The sequence below is a fragment of the Acomys russatus genome, chromosome 21, assembly GCF_903995435.1.
Source record: "Acomys russatus chromosome 21, mAcoRus1.1, whole genome shotgun sequence".
Classification (NCBI taxonomy): domain Eukaryota; kingdom Metazoa; phylum Chordata; class Mammalia; order Rodentia; family Muridae; genus Acomys; species Acomys russatus.
In genome coordinates, this window is record NC_067157.1 from 10,592,562 (window position 1) to 10,617,548 (window position 24,987).

The following is a 24,987-nucleotide window of genomic DNA, read 5'->3' on the forward strand; positions in this document are numbered from 1 at the left end:
TAAGATTGCAAAATCCCATAGAATGTCTGTAATACATTGGCCAAACCCAAACTAGTTCCTGACTGTTGCATAACCTGGGCACACACAGAAACAGGACACGGCGGTCATTCGGCAGGTTTTAGTTCATGTAATACCCTATCTTTTCTTAGTAGTATCTCAGTCTGTAGCTGTGGGAAAATAATGCTTAGAAGAATAACTCACAGTAACTAAGTATTGCTTCTGGCTCAGGGTTTCCTCCTGTCCCGGAGGGGAAGGCATGGTGGAACAGCTCACAGTGTGGCAGGCAGGGAGCAGAATGGAGCAGTAACAGGAAGAGGCCAGGGCAAGACAGAAACCCCAGGACACCCCGACCCAAGGACTTACTTCCTCCAGCTAGGTTCCAGGCCCCACAGTGCTACCCACCCCCCAACACTTTATTCACATCGGCAGGTCAAAAGCACCCTCATAGATACCCATAGAGACGCGTAACAATCCCCAATGTGTGCTTCAACCCAATCAAGTGGATGAGCTTCACCATCATAATTAATGTGTGTGTGTGTGCGTGTGTGTGTGTGTGTGTGTGTGTGTGTGTGTGTGTGTGTACTATAGAATTGCCACACCATTTAATTCTAACATATGAATGTGTACTGTGCTGGGAAATCATAAGGTATGCTTATTTACCTAGTGTGTGCAGTTCTGCCTTTCATGTATTTAAAATAATGTGTTTTTCAGGCTTGGGTTTGCATCCTGGCAGATGTAAAAAGCAAGGTGAAGAGCCAAGCTATTGTGTGACCCAACCCAACCCAACATCATAGCATCAGGAATGGCGTCCACATCTGGCCCCTCCAAAGCGCGTGCTCTGTAGATTCCCTCTTTCACTGCAGGTGACCTGGGACATGAGGCTCTGAAGGAACATTCCTCTCAGGCTCTGGAAAGTTATCCGTTTTTAGAGAGTGAGGCTGTGTTGACCTTGCTTGCTGCTGACTCTCCAGTGCCCCAGACAGTGGTAGACTTGCAATGCTGCCCTCAGCGATAGAAAACGTTTTACAAAGGCTTCGATTCCCAGGATATACAACAGTGTTCAGACATTTGTGGCAGGCTTTAGTTCACTGACTTACCCCTGTATGTAAATGAGTATTTATAGGTTGCTATTCATGAGCAAGGCATCCACTGGGCATGAGGACAAGTAAGTGGCCTTGGGCCAAGGAAGCCCACAAGGAAGTGATGAGGACATTTTGAACAAATAATTATAATGACACCTATTATTGATTTAAAAACACCTTGAAAGCAACGCATCGTTTATTGTTATTGAACTGCAAAGAGAATTTGCTGTAGAAAAGTTTACTTCATAGGAATATTTTCTTTAGTCCTTGGAGCAAGCAGCACATATCACACGCGTGGCTTTCATCTCAAGCTCTCAGGCACGTGGTCCATTTTTCCCTTCTCCTGTCTGCGTTGCAGCCACCCAAAAAGGTAGAAAAAGAACAGTGGCTACACCTTTTTCCTAAAAGCCGCACACACCTCTTCCACTCACAGAGCCATTGCTCACGGCTAGTCACGTGGCCATTGAAGCTACAGGAAATATAGGAATTGAAGCCAGGAAATATAGGAATGCACGCAGTGGCTGGGTGTCCTGCTAACTGTGGGAGTTATGTTACCAAAGGCAGAACAGGAGAGTGGACACTCGGGCACAATTAGAAGCTTCTACAGTTCCCTTCTGAAGCACTATGGCAGTCAGGATGCACACACAAAAGCCTCTACTTAAGACTGCCAGCCCCACTCTGTAAGAGCGAGATGAAGTTATATAATTCTCTAATAAATATCATCACATCAGTGCTGGGCTCTTGGGGCACACACTAAAAGGTTTAGAGGAAGGAAAAGACTTACAGGGCTAAATTTCCAAGAGTAGATTAAACTAAACTATCAGGACCACCATGTTGGCCCTCATTTGGTGTCTCAGAGGTTGCCCGGAAGCAGCACTGTGAGTTATACACCAACCAAGTAACGGATGTGCTTGCCACGCAGAGTAACGTTCACAACGATATCCTGGCAGAGTTCTTGAGAGAGAAGTGCTTTTTTTTTTTAAGCTGTACACAGATGCTCTTTGGTGTACTTTAAATATGTGAGCCATACGTATGGCAAGCATGTCTCTTATGGACTAGGAATGGATCCTGGCAGGCCTTTGGTTAGTCTTTTTAAAACAGGATTGAGTGTACACAGTCAGTGAATTTTATGTTCCCTGGGACTCAAAATCTTGGGGTCATTACTCAAAGACAATCTGAAACCACAATGAGCTGACCCATCCCAGCATCCAATATGGTGTTGACAGGCTACGGGGAAACTGGAGCAGCCATAGAGTGTTAGTGGGGATGTGCAATGGTATAGAGTCAGGATAAATGAAAAGACGGAGGGCCCAAACTTACACGTCAGTGCTCATCTCAGCACTCATACTAACTAAAAAGGGGAAACTGTAAAGTCCATCAACTGATGACTGAAGAAACGGGACAGAGTATTTCCGTACATTGGAATATGTCTCAGACATAAAGAGGAACAGAACACTGATACATGCTACACTGAAGATGAACTGTGAGAACTGTGTTACAGACAACAGTCACAAGATGTGACATATTATATTCAGAACAGGTGACTCTGTAGACAGAAAGTCATATATATATATATATATATATATATATATATGTATGTATGTATGTATGTATGTATGTATGTATCCCCGCCTCCAGGGCTTTGCGGAGAAGAGGATGATGACAATACACCCCCGATTTGTATATTTAAGTATGTGAGCTATTTGTAGGTAAAACTGTTAAAAAAGCCAAAAAAAAAAAAAAAAAAAAAAAAAAAAAAAAAAATCTAGAATACAGATCGGAAAAGTTCTTAGCTCTCATCAGTGAGAGTGGGGGGGGCGTCTAGAAGCAGTAAGAAGTGTAAACAGATCAGCAGGATCAAGGGAGACCCTCTGGCCAGGGAGCAGGCTAGATCTGTAAACTGCCGGCAGCTTCTCTGTGTGTGTGTGGGGAGGGGGTGCTTCTCAAAGCACAGAGAAGATAGTTAGTGTATTTTATGATTATTGATTCTTGTTTAGTAACATTGCAAAATTCCAAAATATTAATTAAAACACGAGACCAGGCATGGTGGTGTACTCCCTTAATCCTGCCACTCAGGAGGTAGGGGCAGGGGGATCTCTGTGAATTCGAGGCTATCTTGGTCTACATACGGTATTCCAGAAGAGCTGTGGCTACACAGTGAAACCCTATCTTAAAAACAAGCAAAACACATGTATTTTCAGGACAGAACACTCCCAAAGGAATAAAATGGAATTTAGGGATCAGGTGCATGCACATGCGTGTTCATGTACACACACACACACACACACACACACACACACATACACACACACACACACTTCTTTTTACGTATAAAGCATAGATATTACATATTGCATAAACAGATATACAGTGTGTCTATGGCATTACCAGACCACTGACAGGGTGATCAGAGAGAATGTATGTAGATATACCGAGGGCCATGATAACCTCCCCCCCCCCCCCCCCCGCCCATTCACTTATCCTGTGCTAGCATTTTCCCACTGCCTCCATTCAAGCTCTGGAAAACAAAGATATTTGGCTGTGAGGCTCATTCATTCTTCTTGAAATGCTCCCAGCCACCAGAAATTGCAGGTTTTCTGTCTGAAACACTGGCTCGAGTTGCCTCACCATGTGTGACTTAGGAAATCTTCTGTCTTACACCAAGAAATCATATCTTGAAGCCAAATAGTATAATTTAACACAGAGCGAGAGGAGCTGAAGATAGTGGCCTCAGCCTTGTTTCCTCTCATCTTCCTTTCCACACACGGTCTGCCCCTAAATGCAACCACTGGCATGAGGTAAACTCAGTGACTTCACTCTGTGTGCTGCTCATCCCCTGTTTTCCTACCACGCCTGGACAACGCCCCCATCACTGTCTACACCAGAAGACTTGTCTAAAGTTGTAAGGTATAAACCATCCTCTGTACACATAGCCATTTCTTCTTCTTCTTCTTCTTCTTCTTCTTCTTCTTCTTCTTCTTCTTCTTCTTCTTCTTCTTCTTCTTCTTCTCTTCTTCTTCTCTTCTTCTTCCTCCTCCTTCTCCTCTTCCTCTGCCTCCTCCTCCTTCTCCTCCTTCTTGTTCTCCTCTTCCTCCTCATCTTTCTCCTCCTCTTCCTCCTCTTCCTCTTCCTCCTCCTCCCTCCTTCAGTTCTTATTCTTTTTCTTCTCTTTGACACTTGCCTTCCTTTCTCATCCCTTCCTGTATGTCCACTGGTCCACTCTACACTATTTGAAAACTGAAACGGAGCTGAGTTTAATTTTCAGTAGAGCACATTGTACCAGGCAGTTGGGTTTTTTTTTTTAACATCCACTATGGAATATGAAATTTCGACTCCAAGCAGAGAAATTTTAGCCACGAGAGAGACAGTAGGGGCAACACTTGCTCCAGTGATGAGACTGGAGGAGAGGGGGTGGAGCACATCAGACACAGGGCCATCAGCCTTTGTTTTGTGATCCCTGGATCCTTATGCCAGGGTAGTTGCTCCAGTTGCATCTGTATCTTTGGTTTGTCTGGGAACTCCTTGGCCTAGCAGGAGTGTAGTTTCATTACTACCCTTTCCTGGAGCTCAGACACACCCTATCACACAGCTGTCCCATCCCTCTCAGACACCGGGTGACCCAGGGCCAGCGTTCCCCGCCATGTTTCCTCATTTCAGAACCACTGCTGTGCCTCTCCTCTCAGCATCAACTGAGGTGGAAACCAGCTCTGCTTTCCAGCCACAAGCAGTTCATCACAACAGAAGGGGTGTCTAGACCCCAGACCCCAAGACACAGCGCAGTCACCATCCTTCCCCACTGCCCACAATCCAACTGCCATTTTTTAAAATCACAACTACGTTCTTCAGATTCCTGTTTTCTGGTTTTCCCCTCTTGTTCGTTTGTGGAGTCTTTTGGTTTAGTTTGGTTTTAGTTTGGGGGTTGTTTGTTTATGTTGGTTTGGTTTGGGGAACAGGTTCTCATTTGCAGACAGGACTATCTGGCCTTGAGCTCATAAGATCCGCCTGCCTCTGCCCCCTAAATGCTGGGATTAAAGGTCTGTGCCACTATGCTCAGCCAGATTGCAGTTTGTAATAAAAGCTTCCATGGTTTTCATCAAATATCAACCTTTCTCCTCTATTCATTCCTATCTCCAGTGTAATTCGGAAGCTCTCATTTGCTTTTTTGCAAAGCTAATTTAGAATGTAAATGAAAAAAAAAATTCTCTATGTAATAATCTGAAATCTCGCTGCAGAACCATCTTATCAAACAGCTTGGAAGCATAAGGCAGGGGAAGAATTTCAAAACACCCCCTAAATAACTTCCCAAGTTTTATTTGATTCAGTTACATGCTTTAAATGAAATTATTGCAGAATGTAAAATGTTAAGAAGAACGGAAAGGCAGTTTGGAACCGGGAAATAGGCTCAAGATGACATTGGCAATTTGCATGCTATACTATGCAATTGTTTTTTGACCTACTTTCACAGATTGTTTTTAAATGACATAAAATAAACTCCGTTGTCATGACTTCCTTTTCTTCCTAAGGTCTTGAAGCACAGCTGGTGGCTTCCACGGAAAAGTTCTTACCTACAGGCTCTGAAGTTCCTGTCTGACTTAAGCCCCATTTGACACGCAGCCGGCATCGTCTTCTCGAGCAACCCCTGACATAGCCAATACCGTCAAGCCAAGCCCCACCCAGAGACACCTGCAATACGCCTTCATTTTTCCCACTTATTAATATATTCATTAACATCTCACTTTTATTTGAATTCCTTGTTTTTAAAAATCCAAAATGAGTTGTTATTGGTGGTGGTTTTTTTTTTTTTTTTTTTTTTTTTTTTTTGGACACAGGATTGCACAGATCCCAGGTTGACCCTGAACTCGTTATACTGTGGGAAATGACTTTGGACTTCTGGCCCTGCCTCTATCTCCTGAGTGGTGGGGTTCCAGGGTACAAGCTACCATGCCTCACTTTTGTAGTGCTGAGAATCAAGGCTGGGGCCACATGCATGCTAGGCAAACGCTGTAGGACTAAGCTACATCTCCTGCCCAGAAACTGCATCTCGCAGTTTGACTGACAGCCATGCTGGTCCTCTCTTAACCAGCTCCTTTGGGGAGGTCTCAGCGATCCAGGTGTCTGCCCCTGGCCCCGCCCACAGGTCTGGCAAGTGTCTAAATGAGGACAGAGGGATGAAGTTAGTGAGACCTCTAGCTGGGACTTGCCTTGACGGCATTGGCTATGCCAAGGGTTGCTTGAGAGGGCTGTGTGTGGAACGGAGCTTGAGTCAGGCCGGCGCTGTGCAGCCCATTGGTTAGAACTGAGATTTTTCTGGAAGCCACCAACTATGCCTCAAGACCATAGGAAGAATGGCAAGTTGTGACATCGGAGTTCGTTTTATGTCACATTGAAAATTGGTGGAGAGCAGGCATGTGACATCGTTTAGGGTCTTCTTGACTGCTTGCAAAAATGCTACAGTGGTCTAACCTGGGAACCTACTTGGCTTCTATAAATAGTCTGCTGAGCTGAGTGCCCCACACAGAAACAGCTCCCTCCTGCTTTGAGACAGGTACCATTTTGTCATGGTTGTTTTTGCTTTGCTGTCTGTGGGTTTTGTTTGTTTGTTTTTGTCAACTTGACCCAAGCTTGAGGTATCAGAGATGGAACCACAATTGAGAAAATGCCTGTATAAGATCAGGCTGTAGGCAAGGCTGTGGGGCATTTTCTTAATTAGTGATTGATGTGAGAGGGCTCAGCCCATTGTGGGTGGGGCCATCCCTGGGCTGGTGGTCCTAGGTTCTATAAGAAGGCAGGCTGAGCAAGCCATGGGGAGCAAGCCAGCAAGCAGCACCCCTCCATGGCCTCTGCATCAGCTCCTGCCTCTAGCCTTTTCTCTAACTTCCCTGAGTGAACTGTGGTGTGGAACTGTAAGCTTAGATAACCTTCTCCTCCCCAGGTTGCTTTTGATCATGATATTCCATCATAGCAATAGAAACCTAAGACACAGTTCAGGAGTTTACAGAAGCTCTGTTAGACTTGGTGAAATAGTCTCTTACTTCATATCCATTCCTTACAGAGGTCTAAATCTGTTTGCACATCGAGGTAATTTTCAACCTGTATAATGGAGTCAATTTTTTTGGCAAAAATCACATGGTTTTCTAAGAATTCCCTTTACTTTATTTTTTCATAAATATAAAGCTATACACAGATTGATCACTGGTTCGTCTCTCTCTCTCTCTCTCTCTCTCTCTCTCTCTCTCTCTCTCTCTCTCTCTCACACACACACACACACACACACATGTACACACACACATAAATCAAAAAACAAAACAAATAACAAGTAACAACAACAAAACCCAGTAGTGGCTCTTATCTGTCTTGAGTCATTCATAACTGTGTGTGGCATTTCTGGCATCCTCTTCTCCTCGCTATAGCCATTGATATTTTTCTCTCTCTAACAAAGGTGCCCTGATGCACACTGAAAGGCTTTGGTTTCTCCAAGGGGATCCTCCTCATGCTGAGAACTGAAGCTGCTACCTCATTACCAGCAGAAAGGGAGAAAAAGTGGCTCAGGCCAAGGTGACCTCCGTTGCTGATGGCAGCACCTGCAGCTGCTGGGGAGATCAGCCTGCAGCTGAGTCCTGAGACAAATCACAGTGCCTGCACATGCTGCACCCCAACCCCCGTTGTCACTGAAAGGCCTTGGCTGCCTGCACGTTTGTTTGTTTTCTCCTTGGCTATTAAAAAAAAAAAAAAAAAATTCTTACCCTAAAGAGTAGAGGCGGCACCGCTTGTTGCGGATTTGATGAGCTAAGCCAAACCTGTCATCAAGACACACCAGCCAGGGCTTCGTGGAAGGACTGGAGTCGGTAGCCGAGCTGTCTGTACCCATGTGATCGCATGCAATCTGTAAGGATTGGAAATCAATATGAATAATTTAAAATGCTAGATGATAAATAGCAGGTAGAGACTTAACGGCTTTCCCGGCTCCTGAAAACAGTAATAAGAGAGTTATGTCCTCCACTGATAACTACTCTCCTCCCCCAGGGAACCGCAAGACTGCTGGAAAACGTTCAGAGGAATTTCAATTACGTGCCAGATAAGAAGCAACCTCATGAAGACTCAGTGAGGGCTTGGAGGGAAATCAAGGGCTGCAGTAGCCATCTGCCTGGATTGCAAATTGGGAACTAGGATGGGACAGAAGAGGCATCGGGAGGCTGTGCGGACGGCTAGTCTGGGGGATGAATTGATTGAGAAGGGTGTCTTCTGGACTGAGGACTGGCCAGTGAGCTTACTGCAGGAGCATGACACAACCCTGAGCAAACCGTTGCCAAGGTCACCTGTGCCTTGTGCACTTAAGATGGGACCACTGAGGCCAGCAAAGTCACCTGTGCTATCCAGGCGCACAGCTGGTTCATGCTGAGAAGGCAGGATTCTTTGTGAAAATCTCTAATGAGCTGCCTCCTGGGAGAGCAGGGCTGGAGTCCTGGAGCAGAAAGTGCTGCCCAGCTAACCCAAGCACTTATTCTAATGCATGCATCAAAATTAGGCAAGAGAACCAGAGGGCATGAGAGTCTAAGTTAAGCAGAAGGGACCCTCTAGTTCCAAGTGCACATTAAAGAGATGAACTTCATAGAGGAGGGTGGCTTGGGTCTTAGGCTGGTACTGTGCACAGCCAAGGCTGATGGAATAGAAGAAAACCATTCTGAGTCCCAGACATTTGCCCTCCTGAGTGGCCAACCACCTCCTTCCCCATCAGAGCCCTCTGAGCCATCACATGGGAGACAAAAGTCACTCCAGATACAAAGTAGCTCCGAGGTTCCCTGCTTTCCTTCATTGGAAAACAACAATGGGAGGATTTTTTTTTCCTTAAGAAGGTATTCTAGGGCTGGCAAGATGGCTCAGTGTGTAAAATGATTGCTGAAAAATCCTCAGTAGTGTCTGTCTGTAACTCAAACACTCATCATCAGAGATTGGTGGATCCTGGGGACGCCATAGGCAGCTCAGTCCAGCTGAACTGTGAGCTCCGGGTTCAGTCAAAGACCCTCTCTCAATAATGAATAAAATATAAAATTAAAAGGTGGAAAGCAATGGAAGTTAGCATTTGGTGTCAATCTCTGCCCTCCACATGAACACACATAGACAAACAAGCAAAACACACACACACCCACACACACACACACACACATGAACACACAGATGCAAAATCAGGGCTTGGAGAGATGGCTCAGTGATTAGGAGCACTGGAAGTTGTTCCAGAGAACTGGGGTTTAATTCCCAGCATCCACATGATAGCTTATAACTCCCGTCCCAGAGAATCCAACACCCTCTTTTGGTCTCTGTGGATGCTGAGAAGACAGTTCACAAACCTATATTAGGTAAATGCTCATACACATAAAATAAAAATAAATAAAATCTCCAAATAAATAAATGAAAGTAAAAGCAGCCAGGTATGGTGGTACATGCTTTTAATTACAGCACTGGGGAGGAGGACGAGGCAGAAGCACCAAGAGTTTAAGGCTTCCTCAGAGACATAAGGAATTTGAGGCCCACCCAAGTTGCATGAGAGCTGATCTCAAAAAAAAAAAAAAAAAAAAAGTAACAACAACAAAACCCAAGATAAAGCATTCCATTTTCTCCCCCTTTCAATTCAATGTCTTTCTACTTCTCTGTCTCTGTTCAAAGGGGAAATTAGTCGCTTGAATATGGAACTGAACCCTTCTCTCTTAAGCAACAACTACAGAGCACATATGCTAACAGAGTACAGCTGCATGCTAGCCTGCAGAGTTCGTCTCCAACCATTTGGCCAGAGGAAGTTCTGCCCCTGTCTTCTCTTCACCTGCTTCTCCTCACGCCCACAAGGACAGGGACACAGCAGTAGGAAGGTTGAGAACCTCTGCTCTACAGTCCTCTCTGTTATGATCGCACTTTATCTAATTACATTTTTTTTTCTCATTCTAAGATTTTTATCTTGCACAAATACTCTCCTTTCAGGAAAACACTCTTTCCACTCCCCTTCCTCTTTTATCTAAAAGATACAGCACAGGATTATCCAATTTTAACCATTCATTAACCATCTTATTGACAGATACTCATTTTTGGAAAATAACCACAAGTCCTCCATAAAATTGTGCTCATAAAATTAATTAAATATTGATTTGGTTCAAACTTTCTGGTTAAGATTTATAGCCAAGGTTTCAATAAACTCTCTTGCAAGAAAAATAAGCAAGGATAGCAACTTCAAGCCGAGCCCCAGATGAAGTAATTATACTCTCTGCCTGCCTAATTCCCCTTGTAATTTTAGCCATATTACATAAATTAGGTCCAGACAAAGGCAAATAGACTCCAGGAAAAAAAAAATGTTTTGTGAAATGTTTTTTAATTCATTTAGCTTAAAGAGATCTAAGGTGTCTCCATTTCATTTTGCACCCCAAAAGCTTGAATAGCAATTCTACCAACACCTGAGGAGAATGTGGCAAAAAGGCTCTTAAAGTTTGGGAAGTTTTTGGCAAGAATCCCTTAAAAATTAACTGTATAGTTATATGGTAACATTATTTTGAAAGCTCAAAGGCAGAAATGAATTTTTTGTTCTCTCTCTCCCCCCCCCCCCTTTCCCTTCCCTCCCTCTCTCTCTCTACACACACACACACACACAGAGAGAGAGAGAGAGAGAGAGAGAGAGAGAGAGAGAGAGAGAGAGAGAGAGAGAGAGACCCAATATAATACATAATATTGATATAATGTTGCGAAGTTCTAATATGTATCTCTGGAGCCTGACTTCTTAGGTTATTTTTACAAGTAATGTGTAGGCAAATGGGTAAATAACAGATCATAGATGGACAGTAATAGTTTTAAAATAAAACATAGCATTTAAAGCATACTTTTTTTCTTATTTAGAACAGCCACTCTTGCTTAGATGAACTCTGTATTGAAAGCCTTGCTTCCTGGAGGCATATGATGTGGGGGTTGCCATGGCTCTGGAGCCTTCCATTAGAGCACAGCACGTGCTTATGAGTTAATCGTTTCCTGTTAGCAGTTCACTGTACCACTCACTGCAGAACCCTATAGTGTAATCAGGCCCTGCCATATTAAGAAAAACAATATTGCTAATTAAACTGGACCCGAGGCTCTGCCTACTAGAGTCAAATGCCAGGTCCTGTGGCATTTCATCACAAATAAATAAATAAATAAATAAATAAATAAATAAATAAATAATTCAGGGTCCTGACCATGCCACCATGGTCATCACTGTGCACACCACACCCATGGCTGCCTAATGCCCACCCACAAGCTTGCGCTCCGTTGGATGCCTCTCTTGCATCCTACCTTCCACTAGGGAGGGGCATTTTATTTAGGTTTGAGATCCCAGAGACCAACAGAGTGCCAGCCCCTAGGCAGGCATTGACAAATGCTTTTTGTACATATATATGTGGAAAAATTCAGCCATGAACTTATCAAATGCTGGGCCTTATACTGTACCCAATTTGAACATATATTTGAAGGATTTTTTTTTAAGCGGCATAAGAGGATGGGGGTGGAATTCACTTAGTGACTCACCGCTGCTGACTGAGGATTTTAGGTAACAGTGACTTTAATATTCCGCAAGTTTTGCAGGCTTCCATTGTTAGCATGATCTCTAAATGAGGCGTAAGTCACAAGAACAGCCAAAAGGCTCCTCGCTGCATAACGAACGGGCAGAAGCAGCGGTGTGAAAGAATCTGATGAAGAATCCGTATCATCGATGATGGCGCCCACCTGGAAGCCATCGGAGCGCAGCGCTTCACCTGGATAAAATGTCTCCTGATTACAAAACCACTGTGAGGCCTGCAATCTAGCTCATTTTCTAAAGCGGGGGGGGGGGGGCGGGAAGCCTTCCACTGCGTTTGGACGGAAGGAACTCAGGACCCATCATTTCAAAATATTCCAAACTAGTACAATGGTTACCTCAGGCTGCATTCTCTAGAGGGACGGTGACTTCAGGAGGAGCCATTGGCTTGACTTTTCCTATGTGTAACAAGCTATATGGATTTTTTTTCTTGCGGGGGCGGGGAGAGGGTAGGGACGTAGCCTTGAATCCTCTTGGTCACTGGGCTTGCAAGTTCATTTTTTTCCCTCCATGTACAAAGTGCGAAAGCATCATACTTGGGCGTTGCTGTTTTATGAAGACCCCCCCACGAAGTTTAGCGGAAACATTGTCACTTTGCTCTTATATTGTGGCTTTGTTCTTCTCAGCTCTTGTATCAGATAGGATCTGAGCTCCAGCTGAGGAGCCCATATCACACTGTGGAAGGAAGGGCCCTTCTCCTACAGCTCCAAACACCAGGTCTCGACTATAGCACTTCTCAAGCTGTCTAATAATTATATATCTATCCACTCAACTCTGGGCTCCTTGTGGCCAACACTGCAAGCCTAGTGCCTTCCAAATTCATTGACCACATAGGAGCTCAGAAATACGTGGGTAATAACTGCCTTAGCCTACGTTTTGTACAGCACTCAGCCCTAGGGGAGGCCTTAGAGGCATTTGGTCCAATCGCAAGCTTTCCGGATCAGAACAGGGGCAGCCATGGAAGCAAAAGCAATTGTCTAGGTTCCTAGGTTAGCCCACATCCCATCAGTTGTCTAGGTCCCGAGGTTAGCCCACATCCCATCAGTTGTCCAGGTCCCGAGGTTAGCCCACATCCCATCAGTTGTCTAGGTCCCAAGGTTAGCCCACATCCCATCAGTTGTCTAGGTCCCAAGGTTAGCCCACATCCCATCAGATGTCCAGGTCCCGATGTTAGCCCACATCCCATCAGTTGTCTAGGTCCTGAGGTTAGCCCACACCCATCAGTTGTCTAGGTTCCGATGTTAGCCCACATCCCATCAGTTCTCTAGGTTCCAATGTTAGCCCACATCCCATCAGTTGTCCAGGTCCCAATGTGAGCGCACATCCCATCAGTTGTCTAGGTCCCGAGGTTAGCCCATATCCCATCAGTTTGTCTAGGTCTCGAGGTTAGCCCATATCCCATTAGTTGTCTAGGTCCCGAGGTTAGCCCACATCCCATCAGTTGTCCAGGTCCCAATGTTAGCGCACATCCCATCAGTTGTCTAGGTCCCGAGGTTAGCCCATATCCCATCAGTTGTCTAGGTCCCGAGGTTAGCCCATATCCCATCAGTTGTCTAGGTCCCGAGGTTAGCCCATATCCCATCAGTTGTCTAGGTCCCGAGGTTAGCCCATATCCCATCAGTTGTCTAGGTCCTGAGGTTAGCCCACATCCCATCAGTTGTCCAGGTCCCGAGGTTAGCCCACATCCCATCAGAACATGCTTCCATCTTCTAGTGTCTTTTCCCCCTTTCAGACCATGGCTCGTGAGACGTCTGAAATGACCACTGAATGCTCCAAAAGCATTTTTTAAGTAAATACCCCTCACGTAAGCTACAGAAAATTAACCTAATATATATATATAAGATGGAATTTGGAGAGTTGTGCTCAATATATTAACTTTCAAATTCAGTTTATATATTTAGTACTTCTAATTTTTCTCCAGGCTTTTAAAGGACGTTTTTAGGTTATAATTAAGAGATCCAGTCTTCAATCCTTCATCTAAAACCAAACTGTAAAATTTAAATTTTCTAATTAAGCCTGGGTAAGTCCACCAATTAATTTAAAGCAGCCCAAATGAGATAAATTTCTGTCAAGCACATGGACCAATTTATGATTCTATCAGCCACAGTTAACTCCACAAGCATGTATGTCCATGTTTTGGGAGACACGTATTAAAATCCCTATGACTGTCTGACAGCAGCATGTAAGAAATAAGGTTTTTAACCTAAACGAATCTCCTTCAGCACTGGAAATGAGGCAAGCACAGTGGCGTACACCTGCGGCCTCGGCACTCAGGAGGAGTTCAGGGCTAGGGGGGTGGCAGGCAGGTGGCGGGTGGTGGGCAGTGGTTGGGTGGTGGGGACCGGGGTGGGAGGGCACACTAGACCATATTCTTCCCCATCCCTCATAATTGGTTTGGCTGCCAATGATGCTCAGTGCATGCCAAGGGTCAGTGGACTTAAGGAAATAAGCAACCAGCACCCTCTTCCACCAAGGGCCATATCTGCCCAGGGAGTATCCTAGGGTGAGACTGTGCTCAGTCCCCAGGCTCAGAAAGTTCTACCTTCTGCCACCTCTCAGTCCAGGGCTACGCATCCCTCAGGCCCCAGTCTCCTCTGACATCTGCCTTTCCCCTAAGAATGACCCTTCTGATCAATGTGCCAAGCGCCCTCCTCAAGGCCTGACTCTGCCTCACCCTTAGAGCTGGGCAGGAGCCTCCACAGTGTGTTAAACCACTACCAATGGGCATGCTCTGTAATGACATAGGGCAGGGCACTCTGAGGACAGGGAAGTGAGCACTGGGGCCATTAACTTCTTGTGGCTCTCCTCAGAGTCTCTGCCTTCCTTGCCCACCACTGCGTGGCTGCCGAGCGCCTGTGGCTGGGAAGCGCTTCCGACTAGGAAAGGAGCTGAACTTCCAGATGATGGTTCTGTTCTGTGACACGCTTGACTGCCTACTCACGGGGACAAATCTGTCTCTTCAAATGGCTTTCCAAAGCAATTTTCTAAAGTGACTCCTCAAAAACACTTGGGGATGAATCACAAGAACGTTCCAGGTTGGCGAGAGTCCTGGAGGGAAGAAGATGACAAGCAAATGGAAGCTTCTCTGCCTTCTATGCCTCCGTGGGAGTAGAAAAAAATGGAGCAGCAGCAGTTCAGAGCCCAGGTCCCTACCCTGCTCCTATCAGGAATGCCTCACAACCTCCCTGGCCTAGAGGGCAAACTCTCCTTGTGATAGCTGGTCAGTACCTTTGCCATTATTCTCAAACCTATTTGAGCTTGAAACACAACCTGAGTGGTGCTGATGTAGTTCAGGAACCTTGAGGCTTCTTCATCCAGGGACCGAGCAGGGCCTGCCCACGGCTGAAGCTCTATATGCCACCGGGGATGCTGTGAAGGACAGAAAACACAGTCAGTGTGTAGATCGAGGATCTGGGCAGAGCAGGAGGAATTTGAGACTGGGCCAAAGCTTTCATCTTGAGTGCACAGAGCTGCTGCCGTTTTGGCCTCATAATCCACGAAGGGGGGCGGGGCACTGTAAGGAAGTCATCTTTCTTAGCACCGAGATATGTGGACAGTGACACATACTGCTGAGCTTGTGTGGGGGAAGGGGGACAAGGATGCTGAGCTGTTAGCCCCCAAACCTAGATGGTAGCTTTCTGGCCCTGAGAGGCAGATTACACTTGTCCTCAGAGAACCTGAGGTACTCCCAGTACTGGGTGGTTAGTGGTGGAACTGGGCCACATTTACAAACAAGGATGGGCAGTAGAAAGACTTAGGGAGATCAGTGGTCTGGAAAAAACTCAGCTGGAAACGCCTGCAGACAAAAAGGCAGCTCTGGTCAGGAACCCTTTGCTCATAGCTCCTCTCCTAGGGGCTCATCATTTGGAGACCTCCAAGAACCCCAGAGATTCCAAGTGGAGGCGAGGGCCCAGCCTGCAGGGCAAGAGACATTCCAGGGGCTGGCATGACGAATGATGGGCTGCAGGGAGACTTCAGTGGTCTGCTGGGAGCAATTGCATGCCGGGTTGGCAGAGGCAAGCAAGGGAGTTCCTGGCGGCAGCCCACTGGTTTAGTTTGCATGCCTGGCGAATGTGTGTGTCCCTGGCTTAGGCAAAGCCCCACAGATTTTGCCTCAGGACTGCTTCTTGTTGCTATAACTGTCTTTGCCTGCTTGTCTCACATAGCTGGCATGGCTGAGACCCTTGCTGCCTCTAGCAAAATACTATCCCTCCATAGGTACTACTCTCTCTGTTGGGCAGATTTCCTATAGATGATTTTATAGTTCCTGATAATGATTTATACATGGATTCAAGTAACTTTAAACCCTCCTGCAGTACAGAAAAAAATATTAGAGGCTCTAGGAACCTCCATGTGAATTACACCTAGACGGAAAGCAAGATTGAAACAGACTAATTATCAAGGAGGTACATTCATTCTAGGTTTAGGCCCAGGTGTGCACCACGATAAGAAAGGCCATATGAATATAGAAGTGAAGAATAAATGGTTAGCTATACAAGACAAGACAGACACCTGTTTCTTAGAAAAACCTTGACATAAAAACCTTTACTTTGAACAGGGTACATATGACATAAGAAAAAGATAAAACTTCGGCTCTGAACTCATAATGAGCATGTAGATAAAACCACTGCTTTAAACTTAAAATAAACAAAAGCACCTAGTTAGATGTAGTTCTAATGAAAGAACTTGCAGTTGGTCATCCTACTGTAACTCGCCTTTTGTGTTGCGACTTCATCTGTTCTTGAATGAGGCCATTTTTCTCACATAGCGAACTTTTGTCTTAGAGGGTATAAAACCCAGGACAGAAATAAAGTCGTTGGTTGATTAGTTTCCTTCTGTCCACCATCTACCAAATATGTGTCTGTCTGTCTGATTGTCTGTGTATCTGTTTATATGTACGAATGTCTGACTGTCTGCCCGTATGCCTGGAGGAATATATATGTACAAGTGGATAGATGTGCTTGTGTCTATGCATATGCATGTATGATGGGGTCCCTTGAATGTGTGTATGGAAATATATGTATATATGAACTGATAACTATGAAATGTGTGAGGATGCATGATTCCCTCTCTCTCTCTCTCTCTCTTACAAAGAGTGAATGAGCCTCTGACTGGGTCTTTCCCCTAGCCTGTCAATGCTGGACTTTGACAATGGTCCTAGATTAGGAGCTCCTGCAAGTAATCAGGTTGGCCCCAAGCTCACTTCATGGTGAGGGAGAGGTCACAGGAAGGTTCTGGAGACCAGATAGGAAGAGCATTTGTGTACATACATTATTCTCCAGGCTGTTGTTGCAAGGGCTGTCACAACCACCCCCCAACCCCCAAACAACAGAAACATGAGACACTAATACAAACGCGATTATCTCCTCTTAGACAGGGTGGCCTAGGGGACTCTCGAATAAACTAAAAGGAGGAGGAGGAGCCAGGCAAGCAGGTTAGTCAGGGCAAAACAGCTCTCTTTCTGCATGAGGATGTGTGCAAGCACTTGAGAAATAATGAGATACTAGCCAGGGCTGGGCAGCACTGAATGCTTATGGTTGCATGGCCGATGGGCTCAGCAGCACCCAACAACCCTCCCTGCCCTGTAGCTTAAGACCATGAAGTTCCTCAAGACAAAGAGCCTCTTTGGTCTTCTGTAGGCTGACTCTGTCTTGGATATCCACTCAAGGGACTGTAGCCTATGACAGCTTGGAAAGGTCTTGCTTAGCTTTTCACTCTGCTGACTTTGTCCTGAAATTATTCATGATTTTTGAACAAGGGTCCTCACAAGTTATATATCCAGGGCGTGGTGGCATACATCTCAACACTGGCCCATGCTGAGGCAGGAAGATAGCAAGGTCACAGCCAGCTCAGGCTTTACTTGCAATGGCCAATTTCAATTGTCAACTCGATGAGATTTCCAGTGGTAGTTGATAGGCATCTGTGCACACCTGTGGGGGATTCTCCTGATTAGATTGATTGAGGTGGGAGCACCTGCCCACTGTGGGTGGCACCATTCCCAAGGCTAGGATCACAGAGTGCATATAAAGAAGAAAGGGAACTGAGCACAAGCATTCCTTGCTGTCTGCTTCTGGACTATGAATTCAGTGTGGCTCGCTACTTCCATCTCCTGCTACTGTGACTTCTCCATCTTATAATCAGCTGTAACACAGAGCAACAGGAAAAAGAAACTAAGACAGCTGCATAGCAAAACTGTCTTGTGGAAACAACGTAGCCATTCTGCTCTGCAAGGTGCCTTGGCTGAGGACAGCCATGCCTGGGAGCTGGTGTTATCCTGTGACGGTAGAGCAGAAAGCATCAAGGAAGGCTAGCTAATCTACCTTCCATCCTCTTACTGATTTTTTTTTCTTCTCTTATTAGATGCTGATCACCATTCAGTCACTCAATATTTATCAAGCACCAGCACGGACCAGGCAAGAATAAGTAAAGATCTTAATGCAATCTCCACGCTCCCAGGAGATACCATGGCTAGGGGCTGACATCAGATTTGTACAAAATGACTCTGAAAAGGAAACAGGAACACATTTAAGGGAGTTATCCTTTTCAAGGGAACTGCTTCTAAAGTCACAAGTTAAACACATGTAAGCACAAACACTTCCTCCCTGTGCCTGCTCACATACTTTTCTGCATCGAACGAACAGAGTGTTTTCATGGATCTCATCTAGGGCACTTACTAGCGATGATGCAAGTGAGTCCAACTGTCCTGTCTACATTTGTCATCTAGGTGGCTTGGGCAAGTATCAGTCGGGGGACTCAGCACGACGCTGGGAACCATCACATTGACTGACTGAGGAGAATTTCACGGAGAGACTGTTTACAGAGGTATGGGCAGGATTTAAGGATGCACGGGAGGACTACTGTGACACCAGTGACGACTGACACCACAGAGCCCTCTGGGGAAACAGGATGGAGAGGGTCTTTAAGAAGGAACACAGCCAATCCTGTTACACATGTCAACTAAACACCCATCCACCAGTCTCCTGCCTCCTGTTAGCCAAACCCACGGAAAGGGAAACTGAGACTGGCCCCTGCAAGTCAGCACCCCACACACACCCAGAGTCCCAGCTGGTGGAGTGGAGGTGAAATGGAAGCAAGGTTTGACCAAAGAGTCGTTTCATTCATTCATTCACTCATTCATTCATTCTGCGGGGCATTTGTGCCTGATGCTCACAAGGTGTGTTTGTTTCAATTTAAGGCAGGACAGAGCTGTGTCACACAACAAATGCAAGGAGTTATTTAAGGGCTCTGATGGACCTCTCTATGGTATACAATAGGGGCACAAGGAAATGGGGTCCTTGAGGATTATCCCACAATCAATGCACACACACAGAGACATACACACAGACATGCACCACACACACACACACCATACCACCACACACACACACACACACCACACACATCACACACACCACACACACAAACACATATCACACACATCACACACACCACACACACACCACACACACCACACACACACACATACCACACACACCACACACATGCAACACACACACATTACACACACATACACACCACAAACACCACACACACCACACACACACATACCACACACCACACACACACACACACACACACACACACACACACACACACATGCAGATCACAGTGAAGGGTTTCTAACAGCCCAAAACACAACAAGGTCTTTCTAGACCGATTAAAGAGACACCTTCAACCCAGCAGCAGCCTGGACCCCGGGCCCAGCACACAGAAACGACTTCAAACAAGGGCAGTTGTGAGTCTCTCTTGTTAAACGTAGGGCCATCTTTCCGAAACCTGATGCTTCTCATTCCCAGCTAAGTGTTGACCACAAAGAAGCTAAACACAGCTGTGCTGGTGGGTAGTGTAAGTCGAGGGACCCCCGGTGGAGGTCTAATAGAAACACACAGACAGCAAGGAAGGCTCACAAGTGTGCTCTCGCTTACTGCTTTGGTTGAGCTGTTTAAAAAACATTTCACATAAAGCCATGTTCTCATCGGAATCAATCTGACAGCAGGTCGTGATTCTTTCCCCATGGAAACCACTGCTTTTATCATCTCTTTCAATTATCATTTGTCTTAATTCTCCACCGCACACATCAACATAACGTTCTTCCCAGATTCTCACAAACAGAATTCTATGAGCACCTTCAAATACCCAGGGGAGTTTAATAGAAAAGAGTAAAACCCATAACTTTCTTTAAAAACAAAAAATACACACACACACACACACACACACACACACTTTCCTAAATGCCAGGGTGCACTGTGAGCCTGTTATCCCTGAGCTTCAAATATCAAGTGGCCATAAATAACAACGCCACCTCCGTCACTCCTAGGCGGTGGGGCTGTGGGTTCCCAGCCCCGAGTATCCATCCAATGACTCTTGAGGCAGATAGAGCAGTCACTTAGCAGCAGGTGGCTGCAAGTAGAGTTGCTTTGTATTGGTTTGTCTGTCTGTTTTCCCACAGGCCTGTGTGGAAATGTCAAGTGCAGCGTTACAATGAGTTGTCCCACAGAGGCACACTCTCCACCCCCGCCACCCACCCCGCCAATGGAAGCCCATCTAGGCCTTCGAAAATCCATGGTCTTGCTTAAGAGGCCCGGCATTCACACAAGGCGGAAGGGCGGGGTTTGGAGGTGGGGCTGGGGGAGTGGCACACAAACACCTCCTAACACCTGAGCTTCTCACTAGCGCGAATTCCTGTGCTGGGGGGGGAAAGGAGCGCCATTCTAGCACTTACTCTGAGACTTAACTCTCTTGCAAGGAAGTCAGGAGACTTTCTTTTCGTGGAATTCCAAACACGAAGATCAAAGACAGCAGAAAGTCCTTTGCAAAGCTAGCTCACATCAGTCTCTGCCCCCCCCCGCCCCCCCTCTATGTTGCAGACATTCCGGGTTCTGCTTTCCAAAGGGAAAAGGTGATCCCGTGCATCAGACCAGGGGTCTGACTCAGTGAGATCGCACCAAGCACAGATGTGAGGGTTTGGGATATTTTTTATCATTTATTATATCAGCATTAAATTTTGCTTCTTAGGAAAGAAAGAAAACTGGCTCTCTCAAAGCAGGAAGCTGGATTCTAAGATTTTATTCCTACAGGATAATGAAGGGAAAAAAAATTAAAGCACTCTTTTAAAATACTTCTTTGCCTGCCAGCCTCCACTCATAAATTCAAGACAAAAGCCTTGAGCTAAACTGGTGGTAATAAAAAATACTTTTTTCCTTAGGCAGGCCCACCCATGACCTAGAAAAAAGAAAAAAAAAAAAGAAAAAAAAAAGAGGAGGAGAGCCATGAGACTCTGCCTTGCAAAAGCTTTGTCTGGAAATTTAGAATAACAGTTTTCTTCTTCACAGGCAGTTTCCTCACCCTCATAAATGATGTCATGCAGCCATGAGGAAACTGTCAAAAAAAAAAAAAGAGTGGCACTGTGAGCTTTGAGATATGGCTTCGCTGTGCTGCCCAGGCTGCTCTTCAACTCACTACATAACTTATTCCAACCTCAAACTTGAGATCCTCCTGCCTTAGCTTCCCAAGCAATAGGATTTACAAGCATGTGTCATCAGGCATAGCACAAACAAATTCTATACACGTCTTTTTTTTTTTTTAACACTGAGACAGAGGAAATAAAATATTCAAATAAAGCAAACAGAAATAAAGTAATTTTTTTTCTATAGGCCCATTCCTTCCTGTTTCAATGTCATAGTTCCTTTGGGGAGTCATGCATAATGGGTGATTTTAAAACAGTTCCTTAGCCATGATAGGACATTGGGGGTAGTTTTTATCAGTGTGTTCCCAGAGGCACATTCCCCAGCCCCCAGCCCTGGGAAGGTTTTCGAGGCAGCCATGTCCCACTGGGTGAGGTTGCTCACACTGGGTTCTCTGTGTCGTGGTTGTGCCACAGGAAATGGACACAGTTGTACAACCTTGATGCAAACTAAACGAGACACAGGACTGAGTGTGTGTTGATGTGTTGATCACAGAAGCCACAGCTTTCTGGGAGAAAGAAACCGAAACAAGTAAAATAGAGTTATTTAGCAGTTTGGTGGTAATTGAGAGCATCTGCTGGTGGGCAGGGAACAATGAAGGAAACTGTTTATTCCTCTTCGGAGGAAGGAGGGGGTGGTGAGGTGGAGGAGGAGAGGAAGCACACTGTGGTATCTGGATGGAATATAAACCCAGCTTCACCTGAGGGTTCTTGGGTATCAGCTCCCTACTTCACGTGGCTGCCCTGAGATCAGAGAGTCCCCGGATCTTCTGCTACTGTTTTGTAGCGATACCCCAAATGCAGGTGGTACCTTATTTAAAAATTTGTTGAGCCAGGTATGGGGGCGCAGGCCTTTAAGCCCAGCACTCGAGGAGGCAGAGGCAGGCAGATCGCTGTGAGTTTGAGCTTGGCTTGGTCTACAAAGAGAGTCCAGAACAGCCAAGGCTACACAGAGAAACCCTGTCTCAAAACAAACAAACAAACAAACAAACAGAACAAAAACCAAAACCACCACAACAAAAATTTTTGTTGAAATAAGACTTGAGTCTGAGGTCTGGGTCAGAGGTTTTTAAGCATGCTCCCATTCCCCATGAACATGGCGATGAGGCTTTGGAAGCAAAGAATAGTTCTTTAAAAACCTAGACAAGTAATTGCTCACAGGTAGATGGGGGAAAGTTTATAAATTTCACACTATCCTGGCACCACCTGCAAGCTCTTTTGTTCTTTGCTATGGCCCTGTCCCAGTTCAGGACTGCTAGCACAGTCTTGAGGGGGCATGGCCTTTGCCAACTGATGAACATCCTAGAACAGTCTCTGAGAGAATATATATATATATATTCCTCTAAACAAGGGGTTTTGGCTTTTTAGTCTTGGCATCATTGCCTGTTGTTTGGTTCTTTATTGGCATGTCTCTCTCCTCACCAAGTTGGCACTGGACTAAGCTTCAGCCATATGAAATATGCCCAATGCATGGGCACAGCGTAGTTTTCTTAATACCCAAACCTGTCCAGAAAACCAGAGGCCATGGGAAAGTTGATGACACTGGGGCCACCGGGAAGAAATAGCAGCTGAGAAAGTGCCATAGTAGTTTATGAAGTCCAGCCCACTCCAAAACTATACACACGTAGATCTAACCCTGGTCTGTGAGTCCAGACAGAGCCCCTGCCCAGATTCTAGACTGGCTACTGAGGCACATGCCTAGAAGCAGACCAGAAACACACCACAAACACATTGCAAACACGACTGACATAAAGCTCACAGCCCACACAGTTTCTCATCCCAGCACCAATTACTAGAAAGGGAAACAATTTTGAAGAAGATGTGTCTTGGCTCTCAGGTCTCTGGCTTCCAGCCCATGGTCAGTTGGCTCCATGTTTCAGGGCCCATAGCGTGGTGAGGCAGAACATGAAGGTGGAGAGGGTCCCGAGTGCTTACCCCACGGTGGCCTGGAAGCAGAGCAACAGCAAGGGGCTGGGTCAAGATACCTCTCAAAGACTCGCTCTCAGTGACCTACTCCCTCTAAGGTAGAGCTAATGTCACCAGCTTAGGACCTTCAACACATGAGCTCAGGGACACGTTCCATATTTAAACCATAACACCACAGAAAGCTGTCTGGAACTTCATCCTTGAGCCCAGTGAAGACAGTCCCATAATAATAAATATATATGTGAACATATACATCAATTATCCGATATGTACATCAATTATCTATAGTACTTATAGCCCAGAGTCTCCGATATTAGACCCAAAATGTCCAGAATGCAATCTCAAACTACCAAGCATGTGAAGAATCAAAAAACAAACAAACAAGCAAACAAAAATAAACAACTCCCAGCTGGGATGAGAAGGGACAACTAATGGAGTCCAATGAAGGTGCAAAACACAAGGAAATGTGTGACCAAGAACTGACAAGCAGCTATTATAAAAATACTTTGCACAAAGCAAAATCATATGCGTCTGAAACCAATGAAGAGAAATGAAGACTCAGCCAAGACATGGGAGTTAAAAAGAGCCAAGTGGACATTTTTTAACGGAAAAAAAATATGTATATATACAGTAACTAACATAAAATAGCAGTGGATGGACTCAGTAGCAAAATGAGCCAGTGGGTTGCAGATGAAGCAATGGAGAATAAAACTGAGAGGAAGAAAATGACTGCGCATGAGGATGAAAAGAGCTTGAGGTGGTACTACAGCCAGGCATGGTGGCGCAGGCCTTTAATCCCAGCACTTGAGAGGCAGAGGCAGGTGGAGTGCTGTGAGTTTGAAGCCAGCCTGGTCTACAAAGGGAGTCCAGGATAGCCAAGGCTACACAGAGAAACCCTGTCTTGAAAAACAACCCCCCAAAAAAGGGTTTTTACTACTCTTGCAGAGGCCCCACCCACCAGCACCCACAAATGGGCAGCTTGCAACTGCCTGTAACTCCAGCTCCAGGGAATTCCATGTCTTATGGGCACTGGCACTCAAGATACAAACACAGACAGACAGACAGACAGACAGACACACACACACACACACACACACACACACAAATCTTTTAAGAGAGGTTTGGGGGACCTGTGTGACAATACCAAGAAGTCTAACACTCATGGCCCTGATATCCCTGAAAAGGATAAGAAAGAACACAGGGCATAAAAATAGCATTCAAAGAAATCATAGTTTTGGGGAACCAAAAACACATAAATCTAAAACAACAAGGGGCTCAGCAAACCCCTAGGAGACACACTCACAAAATTCCACATGTGGGGCCTGCCTGCGGATACAGCTTGCCTAGCCTGTGTGAGGCTTTAGATTTCAACGCCCACCCCTCCCCCGCACTACTATAAAAATCACAAAATGAAAGGATTTTACTTCCATGCACATCGTAATCAACCTACTAAAACTAAAGACTATAGCCAGAAGAAAGCCGAGCCTGTGTTAATGCTGTAACCGGCAGGGCTGGGTGAGAAAGAACAGAAGCAGCCCGGGCCATGGGGTACCTCTTCTCTGTCAAGGCCCAGGCCCACCTCACCTCCCCCAAGTCCATCTGCTAACAGTCTCTGGCAGCGGCAGCAGCAGTGGGCATGCAGAAACCCACGGGCAGAGGAGCATTTCAGATCCTCACCCCCATCAATCTGCCACCCCAGCATCGTTTACGCAGAGTGTGGGTTGAGAGGCAAGGGATGAGGGAACTAGAAATCATCTCTGACAGGAAAAAATGCACTGTAACTCAAGCAGGACCTGATAACGCCTGGGAAGGGTGCAGGAAGGGACTAGGAGGGATAAACACTCCAGATTTATTTTCAAAGTTACTCTGCTAAATTGGAAACAGGAGCCAAGCAAATTAGAGTGAGGGTTCCT

The 24,987-nt window shown here is 45.7% G+C and overlaps 1 protein-coding gene across 1 annotated transcript in view; it reads right to left on the reverse strand.

Annotated features, from left to right (window-relative positions):
* Positions 1 to 24,987, reverse strand: part of Mettl24 (methyltransferase like 24) — a 109,438-nt gene that overhangs the window by 59,643 nt on the left and 24,808 nt on the right. Inside the window, exons 2-3 of the mRNA XM_051164461.1 lie at positions 14,935 to 15,033; positions 7,826 to 7,965 (exon numbers count right to left, since the gene is read on the reverse strand). Of these exons, the coding sequence (XP_051020418.1) occupies positions 7,826 to 7,965; positions 14,935 to 15,033 (239 nt within the window). The remainder of the gene's footprint in view (positions 1 to 7,825; positions 7,966 to 14,934; positions 15,034 to 24,987) is intronic.